At 35.7% G+C, this 10,857-nt stretch overlaps 1 protein-coding gene across 1 annotated transcript; it reads left to right on the forward strand.

Annotated features, from left to right (window-relative positions):
* Positions 1-6,261: 6,261 nt before the first annotated feature.
* Positions 6,262-7,179, forward strand: LOC147005847 (olfactory receptor 4K3-like). Its single transcript, XM_085829533.1, has one exon. It carries the CDS (start codon positions 6,262-6,264, stop codon positions 7,177-7,179), a length of 918 nt encoding a protein of 305 aa, XP_085685659.1.
* Positions 7,180-10,857: the final 3,678 nt, after the last annotated feature.

A 10,857-nucleotide genomic window follows, 5' to 3' on the forward strand; every position in this document is an offset into this window, starting at 1 on the left:
AGACTGCCATATCCGGGGATCCATCCCATAATCAGCTTCCAAAAGCTGACACCATTCCATACACTAGCAAGATTTTGCTGAAAGGACCCAGATATAGCTGTCTCTTGTGAAACTATGCGGGGGCCTAGCAAACACAGAATTGGATGCTCACAGTCAGCTATTGGACGGATTACAGGACCCCCAATGGAGGAGCTAGAGAAAGTACCCAAGATTCTGGGGGAATCTGCAACCCTATAGGTGGAACAACAATATAAACCAACTAGTACCCCCCGGAGCTCGTGTCTCTAGTTGCATATGTATCAGAAGATGGCCTAATAGGCCATCATTGGAAAGAGAGTCCCATTGGTCATGCAAACTTTATATGCCTCAGTACAGGGGAACGCCAAGGCCAAGAAGTAGGAGTGGGTGGGGAATTTTGGAATAGCATTGGAAACATAAATGAAATAAATACCTAATAAAAAAAAAGAAATAAAAAAACACTATTTCCTTGGCACCATCTATCTCATTGGCTCTTACAAACTCTTGCCTCCTGTTTCACATAGATTCCCAAACCATGAAGAAAGGAGGTTGATGAAGACATCCCATGTAAAACTTATTTTCCAAGTTTCAATCTCTCTATGAATTGTACAGTTGTGTTCCTCTGTGATTATTCCCATCTACTTTAAGAAGATGCTTATCTAATAATGATGGCTGAGCAAGGTACATCTGTAGGTATCGTTATAGCAAAAGTGAGACAGGCCCTTTTTGTAACCAAGGCTGGCCTCTACCTCACTATTTATTGCCAGAATGACCTTAAACATTCATGATCATCAGGTGTTGCTACCTCCTACCTGACACCACAAAAATTATCTATATTTACAAACAGAAACAACCACCATAAATGGAAACAACAAAAACAGGGCATCATACTAATATTTTAAAGAAAGTAGAAATTATATAAAATTTCGTTGTGTTCCTGCTGGAGGTATGCTCTTTAAGTTCCCTCTTCCTACTGTCAGGCATTTCATCTAAGGTCCCTCTGTTTGATTCCTGAGTCTCTTACCTCCCAGGTCTCTCGTGCATTCTGGAGGGTCCCTCCAACTTTCTATTTCTTGAGGTTGCCTGTTTTCATTCTTTCTGCTGGCCCTCAGGGCTTCAGTCCTTTTCCCTTACCTAAAACCAGATCAGGTTCCCCTTTCCCCCTTCTTTCCCTCCCCTGTCCACTTTCCCTCTCATGCCCCTCCCTTTCTCCCCACTTGTGATTGCTTTCACAGTTGCCATTCCACAGTCACATCTCTGACCCATACTTATTCCTGTCTGAAAGAATTACAGGGATGGAAATGGAAAGGAGCCTGAGGAAAAGAAGGTCCAGCAGTAGGCCCAAAGTATGATCCAGCTCAAGTGGAGGTCCCAAGGCCTCACACCATTACTGAGGCTATTGAGCACTCACAAAAAAAGGGACCTATCATGTTAGAACTCCAAATGACCCAACAAGCAGCTGGAAGAGTCAGATGCAGATATTTGCACCCAGCCAATAGAAAGAAACAGCTGAGCCCTGTTGTTGAATTCAGGAAGGCTGAAAGAAGCTGAGGAGAAGGGTGATCCTGTAGAAGGACCAGCAGTCTCAATTTATCTGGATCCCTGAGATCTCTTAAACCCTGGACCACCAAACAGACAACATATACCCAACACACATAGAGTAGAGGACTTCTGGGTCTGTGTTCATTCAGAGATGATGCACCTACCTCTTGAGACTGGAGGTCCCAGGAAGTTTAGAGGTCAGGTGGGGGCATCCACATGGAGACAGGTGGTGGGGAGGAGGTGTGGGATGTGGAGCAGTCAGAGGGTGGGTGGGGGCGGGATGGAATATGGAGTGTAAAATATAAATTAGTTTATAAAATAAAATAAAAATATACTTTAGTTGTGGGTCTCCTTTGAAAATTCACCATGTATATTTAATGGGCTGCCCTTTGAGAACATAGTTTGATAATTAGGAGTATGAATTACTGTATTCTTTACCTATGGATAAAAGACTAACTCTGATTCTTCAACCCTCTAAAAGTAAGTGTCTCCAGAATAAAACGGATTTAAAATATAGCATTAGAAATTTTGTGATGTTTAAGTGAGATAATATGCTAAGCATAGTGTCTTTTGTAGAAAAATATTTTAGTAGAAGCTATATTTTGACATTAGCATTGGTTATCATATCTCACTTCCACATGTATACAATGCACTAATAAATATTCCATATGGAGTTGTTATTTTAAAATGTAAATATTTATTCATATAAATATTCAATACATGTATCTGACTCCACAGTAACTCATGTAAACAAAAACAAAACATACACCAAGTATACCAGGCAAAATATTCAGTGTGTAAAGAACAGCATTAACATGAAATATAACAGAAATTATTCTCATAGAAGAAGAGAGCCATGGGAGAAAGAATTCCATCTTTAAGATTCGAATAAAACAAAATGCAACAAAACAAAACAAAATCCAACATATCTGCTCTTAAATAACAAGAAAATAACACATTTTCTTCACTCAATTTAATATATTAGCAGTTTTTTTTCTTTACAACTCAAATAATTTACTATGTAAGGATTATTTTGAACGCCCAGTAGTTCTTGAAGTTCTGCCTCTCCTGCTTCACCCTGTGCATGCTACTACTACTAAAGGCAGGAGCCTCTTTACACTGCTATTTCCCATTTCTTCTTGTATTAAATCCTGATCAATACACTTCACTTTCCTAATGTTACTCGGTCCACTTATCTCTAACTTCCATGTTTTTAGCCAAGAACAAAGTATTAGGATCAAAAGGGATACATCTTACCTTCACAGGGTGATACATTTTCATTTTCTATAAGAAGGCGATTTTAAACTTTTTTGTTCATATAACCAACCAAATAAGTGGGTCTGTGGTTTCTGATTTTGAATTTCTATAACCCTCCAAATCTTGGTCAACATTTTTTGTCATGACTAACTATTCCTTTGAATTTGAATTAGAATCAATTGAAAAAGAAGAATATAATACTAATGTAATGCCAGCATTGAATGTGGAGTGCATGATGCTATGTGAAAACACACACACACACACACACAGACACTCACAGTCACTCACACACACAAAAGCAAGCACACATAACCATGTATGCTTTCAGTTATAGGCAGACTTTTAAAAAGTTAATAAACAGAAAGATTTCGAACTGCAATCATCAATAGGCGAGTGGGTAAAAAAATAAAAAAAGTAGAGTTTATTATAAATTTTCAGGTTTTTGTGCTTAATTATTCTAGAGAATTACTGTACAGAATGAAAAGTCTACTTGATATAGTCGTATTATGGGATAAAAAGTTGAAAAGATTTTTTAGATGCTTTTATTGCACACAGAGTAAAAATATAAAAATAATAAAAATAGTGAAGTTCCAACTTCACTATTTGTATATATATCAAAAACTAATGGTGTTCACTGTTATTTTCTCCATAAAATTTATTAAAATACAAATAGTACAAACTATAAGACTCTTTGCATGAGTTATGGGCATGAAATGGGTTGAAAACAAAGTAACAGAGGACAATCAGCAGGAAACAAATGGTTCTTTTGCCATTTACAGGTGTTGAGATGCTTGTCTAAATGTATATGTGTACTGTAAAACTACAGGCAAGATTTTTCTCTTTAAAAATAAATACTATGTTTATTTATGGGTGTGCCCATTGGCACATTTTTAGGTATGTCTATATATGTATTGTAACTCATGCCACAGCAGGTGTGGAGGTCATATGACAACTTGAAGGAGATGGTCTCTCCTCCCATGAGGGTGACAGGAACTGACTCAGGTCATCAGATTTGGCAGCTAGTGACTTTACCTACTATAGAAACTCACTGGTACATGTGATTCATTGTATAACATGTATATTTTCAAAGCATGCAAAATACTAATACAAAAAATTATAACAATATTTATAAAGTGAACAGAATTGTTTTCTTTATTATTGAGTTCTTATATTAAAATCAGTAGACATTAGAGACTACAGATCCCCATGGATTATAAAAGCAAAAGTCTTTCCAACTGCTTAATCTTGTTTAATGTGAGAATGGGAAAGTTTCCAAGGCAGCCATAACTGCTGTCAGTGTATATAAGCCAAACTGAGGCGACACACTTAACAAAATTGGTCACAGCAGGAACGACAATGAAATAGCTTCCGATTCAAGGGAGAATTAGAGGAGACATCAATCAAAAGAAAGGAACTGTTTACAAGGTGATCCCTGTAGCATGAGTACATCATAAAATAATTGCTACATTTCATTTTCATTGCAACTACTCATTTAAGGTTTGTTCCTTTGCGTTAGTAGCACAATTATTGTTTTATCCCCTTGATGACTTTACAGTGGGTCTTGCATTTGTAATTGTGTTTGATGAAAAACTTGTACAAAAAAGTATCATTGTACAAGTTTTCCCTTTCAACAAATCCTTGAGACTACTGGACACTTAAAGCAATTTTACATGCTTACATCTAATGAGTTCTTATTGTACTCCTATAAGTTCTAAGTCTCTTAGCTTGGAAAAGTACTGTGTTCATGGGACAATAAACTTGATCCAATGTTTAATGATTATTGGATTGTTTATTATCTCAAAATACAGGCAATATTCTAGGAAAGTAGTTAATAGAGGTAAGAGAGAGATGAAAGTAGATGTGCTTAGAATAGTCATAATTCACTAATAACTTACAAAAATCAATAAAAGCCATGATTTAAATGCCATAGATATTCAAGTTAAGTACACTGAATTTCGAACACAAAGAAATTACACAAACTCTGTATTTGTATTTCATCTTTAAATAGTAAAGTACCAATTTTTGCAAATATCATTAATTTGTTTTGACTTCTCAAAATCAAGCTTCTTGTCAGTTATCCACTAGTCTGGAAGTAATGTTGGAGGCTTTAGAGACAAGTATGTGTTTGCACTCCATTATTGTTACTTTATTGAAGAGATTTGCACAAGAAAATCAATAACCAGTACTTTCAACAGAATGCCTTTAAAGTACTTAAGAGAAATATTTCACAATATCTGCTAATAGTTTGACGTTTTAATCTTCCAATATCAAATCTAAAAGTAATAAAGAGAAAGAATAGGAATTTAGATGAGGAATAAGTAAAGGGAGAAGAAAGAAAGAAAGAAAGAAAGAAAGAAAGAAAGAAAGAAAGAAAGAAAGAAAAGAAAGAAAGTAAAGAAATAAAAGAAAAGAAAAGAAAAGAAGAAAGGAAGGAAGGAAGAAAGGAAGGAAGGAAGGAAGGAAGGAAGGAAGGAAGGAGGGAAGAAAGAAAGAAGGAAAGAAAGGAGGACAAAAGGAAGGAATAAAGAGAGGAAGAAAAGATTGAGAGGCAGAGTAAGAAGGTTTCTTGAAACGTTTGAACTGTTATATGAAATCTAACCATTTGGAGTTAAAGCCTATAAGAATGGACAAAGAAACACTTCTATTGATAAGACCAAAGTTCAAGAATCGACAATGCTGACAATGTATCTTCAGCACTCCTGTTCTCAGTTTATATTTACCAACAGATTTTTCTCAACATGCTTATATATTGGTTTATTCTGTGTGTTGATACACAGTCAAAAATAGAACTGAGACTGGAATTTTGAGTTTTTGTTTGAAATATATCAATAGTTGGTCAGTCTAAAATTACAATGGCCAAGAAGCTAAAACTTTTTCTCAGATACTCATTGAAGAAATTATCTTTGAATCTGTACACAAATGTTGACTTAATACTTAAAAATATAAGGATAATATTTTCTACTAATACTTTAAACAATATACATACTGTCTTTCAGATATACAAAGTTGTTGACAACCATGCAACAATAAATGAAGCGTCTCTGCTAAGACACAATGTACAAACATAAGAAAGAAATAATTTAAATGTGGGCTGGATAAGTTGAAAAGATTTTAATTTGTATTATTTTTGTTTCCTTAACTCTTACCAAAACCTTATTGTTTCTATTTCAGGAGACTTTGGTTCAACTCTCTGTCTGTCTCTCTGTGTGTCTCTCTGTGTGTCTCTCTCTTGCTCTGTCTCTGTTTCTCTCTGTCTCTTTTTCTCTCTCTGTCTCTTTGTCTGTCTGTCTGTCTCTCTCTCTCTCTCTCTGTCTCTGTCTCTCTCTGTCCCTCTCTGTCTCTCTCTGTCTCTCTCTCTGTCTCTCTCTCTGTCTCTCTGTCTCTGTCTCTCTCTCTCTCTTTCTCATCTGTCTCTTTCTGCAGGTCCTTTGTGTTGTTTATTTAATGGAAGACTCTAATCATACTGTGGCTTCTGAGTTTATTTTTCAGGGATTGTGTTCCTCAAGGCAACTTGAGATCTTCCTCTTACTACCATTTTCCATCCTCTACCTGATGGCTGTGGTAGGCAACCTGTTTGTTGTGATATTGATCATCATTGATCATCATCTCCATTCTCCCATGTACTTCCTGTTAGCTAATCTATCATTTATTGACTTCTGCCTTTCCTCGGTAACCACCCCCAAACTGATAACTGATATCCTAAAAGAAAATAAAACCATTTCCTTTGGGGGCTGCATGAGTCAGATCCTCTGTGTACATTTCTTTGGAGGAAGTGAGTCGGTGCTTCTTGTAACAATGGCCTATGACCGGTATGTGGCCATCTGCAGGCCACTCCACTACAGCAGCATCATGGACAGACAGAAGTGCATCTGGCTCGTTGTGATATCATGGATTGTTGGATTTGTGCATGCCATTAGTCAGATGCTCTTGATTTTGGACTTACCTTTCTGTGGACCTAGAGTGATAGACAGCTTTTTCTGTGATATTCCTTTGGTGATGAAATTAGCCTGCATGAATACTGATACTCTGGAAATCCTAATAAATGCTGACAGTGGCATTTTAGCAACAACTTGTTTCATCCTCTTGCTTATATCTTATACTTACATTCTATTAACTGTTCAACATCATTCTAAAGATGGCTCATCAAAGGCCCTATCTACATGCACATCCCATATCATAGTGGTTCTGTTGTTCTTTGGGCCAATCATTTTCATCTATCTGTGGCCAGTTAGCATCACCTGGGTTGACAAGTTTCTTGCTGTATTTTACTCAGTGATCACACCTCTCCTTAATCCAGCCATCTACACACTGAGAAATAAAGATATTAAAAATGCCATAAAAAAGATGATAAGTCACAAGTGAATTCAGACATCTACATACTGAGAAATAAAGATATTAAAAATATCGTAAAGAAGCTCATAAGTCACAAGTGAATTCAGACATCTACACACTGAGAAATGAAGATATTAAAAATGCTATAAAGAAGCTGATAAGTCACAAATGAATTCAGAATAATTTTTGAGTTCTCATATTATCAGAAATTTTCTTTTTTCATATCCCTTTAGCCATATATTGACTTCAAATTGAAACCCCTATTTTTATTTCTCAAAGCTATTGGTAGGTAGGTATTTGTATATAGTTATGAAAATAATTATTTGAAAGTATATTAAAAGTCTAACTTTAAGAATTTTATCAGTTCAAAACAGTGATACTTTAGCATAATAAACCTTTTTGTGTTTGAAGATTAGATGATAAAATTGATATAAATATGATACTCAGCATATTTTACTGAATATTACCAGTGTCTCTAAACCTGTGCAATCACTAGGCTAATATTAATCAGTAGCTTATTAATCAATATATTACCATTAATAGAGTTTTATTTGTGTTACTTATTCAATCTTACCTTTAAAACATATATATATAATATCATGTGTCAATCCAAATTCTAATTTGCTATAGAAACTAATAAACCAACTTGCAAGTCTGTGTCCTATTAGAAATCAAAATGTTAAATAAATGATATTGTTATTCTGTTGGTCTCATCTCTAAACAATATATATAAATTCTTAAGTATAGAATACAGAAAATTACATATTAGTAAACCTTAGTGAAAACACTAGGACTCTTAAGAGAGTCATTGTGTGCAATGTGAAGAAGCAGAAAGCTAGTGGAACTACTGAGTTAAGGGTTAATTGATTCTTTCTGGCCACTGCCTGACAGCTTTGCCCATGTCATTTATCATACGTGCTTTACAGGAAAATGCAAGTAGATGACCTCAGAGCACTGAGATCTGGTCTAGTAAGCCAAAAGTTAAAGTTTAAATAATGAGAATTTTTCAATTATTATTATTTTGGCCACAGAGCTGGGAATAGGGGAAGCTTGAAACATTGGGGAACCATTGTAATTCTGGATTCTTTGTAGGATGTGGTTATTCTTTTGAATTTGATTTGGCAATGAATACACAATGTCTTTTTTTTCTCTATCTGCTTTTGGAGTATCAATAAAAGACTGGGGCAAGAGAAAGGAGAGAGAGCATGTGAAGAGTGAGCAAATGAGGAGCAAGTAGAGAGCAAGTAAGGAGAGAGTGAGGTGTGCGTGAGGTGTGCATGAGATGAATGTAGAGTGAGTAGAACATGAGAATGTGCGGAGTGAGTGAAGAGAGAACCTGATATGTGTGTGTGGAGAGTGTGTGTAAGGTGTATGTGATGAATATTGAGTGAGTGAACGGGAAATACACAGATGTGTGTAGGAGTGTGGGATTTGAGAAAAGAAAAGAACAGAGGAGAGAAGCAGAGTATTCAAGAGAATGCAGAGTATGTGCAGCCTCAATATATGAGAGAAAGAGAGAGAGAGAGAGAGAGAGAGAGAGAGAGAGAGAGAGAGAGAGAGAGAGCAACTTTAAGCCTTGAAAAATTGTCAGTTTGTACCTGAAATGTAGTCTGTATCTGTTTATTATGTGCCTTCCAGATATCCCTGCTTCCAGTTGAGAACTCTGATCTATGTTGAAGCTGGACCCTGAAAACAAAGAAGCTTGCTGTCAAGCCAGAGGGTCTGTTGTAAATACCCAAAACCCACATAGTAGGAAGAAAAATGCAACTTCCACAACTTGGTTTTGTTGGTTGTGAAAATTGAGAGGTTTCTTTATGTCTCTGAAGCACTTTAGAATTTTAAACTGAGAAAGACTATGTAGTCTGAATTTGGACTAAGTGTCATTTGTAGTATGATACTGCCAGAGACTATCACACCCAGCTGCTGGAATGTGGTTTGAATAAAAATGTTCACCATACTCTCATAGATTTTAATATTTGGTTTGTAGTTAGTGGAACCATTAAGAAAGGATGGGTAGATATGGCATATTTGGAGGAGGTATGTCTTTAGGGGTAGACTTTGAGCATTCAAAGGCCTATGTCATTTCCAGTTCATTCTCTCTCTCTCTCTCTCTCTCTCTCTCTCTCTCTCTCTCTCTCTCTCTCTGTCTGTCTGTCTCTGTTTCTGTCTCTGTCTCTGTCTCTGTCTCTGTCTCTGTCTCTGTCTCTGTCTCTCTCTCTCTCTCTCTCTCCCTCTCTCTCTCCTAGATCTAAATCAGATTGGAGTAAAATTAACCTCCTATGGATCATAAATTTTACCTTGTGTTATGAAATACCCATTTCTATATGCAAGAAGATAAGCAGGCAGAACTCAAAGCAAACCATAAAAGAAGTCCAAAATGAGTTTCTTTTTTGCTTGATAAGTTGTTTTGGAAGACTGTGACAAACCACTTAAGTATACAATATACTTAATAAATACAATATTCTATATAAATGAATAGTTAATAGTAAATCATAGTATTTGATTTATATTTGACAAAGTGTTTATTAGCAATTCTCACATTTTCTTAATTTTTATGGTGGATTGCAATTAGGTGTTATCAATGATTTTAATAATTCAAAAATTCAATTATCATCAGATCTCCAAGTTAAGAAAATATCACAGTCATATAGTTGCTGTTCATCAAATGGAACAATTAATTTACTAGTTATTCCATCATGAATCTGCTCATCATTGATTCTTAGAAAAGCAATATTCACAGCAGATTTAATGTCTATAGAAGACTAACAATAAAATATATTAAATATTTTATTAGATTAAATATAATATTTTAATAGATTAAAATAGATTAATGCTATTCCCACCCATATTAATATCTTGTATAACTTTATATAAGAATCATTTGAACCTGTGAACCCTTAGTTTTCATGTTGAGTTGAGAGGAGTGACAGGATGACTCTATGACAGATTTAATGAGATTAGACCTAGATCAGTTTCCCAACCTGGGCAAATCCAGCCAAGTCACTTACTAGAAAAAAAACCCCAGGCATCTGACAGCCAATCAGAAACTGCTCTGCCATCAAAAGCTATCCTGCCTCCTGGCCTGAGGCTAGGGCAATGAATTAGCAATAGTTTCTAGCCCTTTAACCTCAGCAATGGTTCTGGAATATCCCCAGAGCCCTAGCATATCCCAAAGACCCCCAGACTCCTAGAGATGGAGCCAACCATTTAAGATAAATCTCACCTATCCCTCCATGGCATTCCCTAATGTGCTTTAAATTAGGCCTGTAAGCTCACCTTGGTTTCTACAACTTGGTAAATGGTAGACCCCCGCATGCTGAACCTCTGCAGAGTAAAACACACTTTGTGTTTCCATACGATTTGATTCTGCACTGTTATTCTTTGGCAGATCATGGGCCCTTACAGAGTGATAAATTGAAAAAAGAGAAAAACCACCTGTGTTCCTCATTCCTCAGAGATACTGAGAGTAGAAACTATAACTGCATAGGTAAAAAGACCATCATTCTCTAGTCTTCTAGCATTAGATCATAGCATGCTCACCGTGATCTGGATTTCCATTCTTCATAATGTAACTTTTCATCTTTATATTTATACTGTAGCTCACCTACTTAAATAATTTTCAATTAAGTTTACATGAAGCCTTTATAATATTTATTTATAATATTTCACTAATATTTCAAAGTAATAGGAATAGTATTTTGATACTTC

This window comes from Mus caroli, unplaced genomic scaffold (genome assembly GCF_978045245.1).
Source record: "Mus caroli unplaced genomic scaffold, Mus_caroli_1 scaffold_2, whole genome shotgun sequence".
Lineage (NCBI taxonomy): Eukaryota > Metazoa > Chordata > Mammalia > Rodentia > Muridae > Mus > Mus caroli.

Bases quoted from the DNA above. Each gene is read 5' to 3' on its own strand.
- LOC147005847 (XM_085829533.1), top strand. From the start codon at position 6,262: ATGGAAGACTCTAATCATACTGTGGCTTCTGAGTTTATTTTTCAGGGA.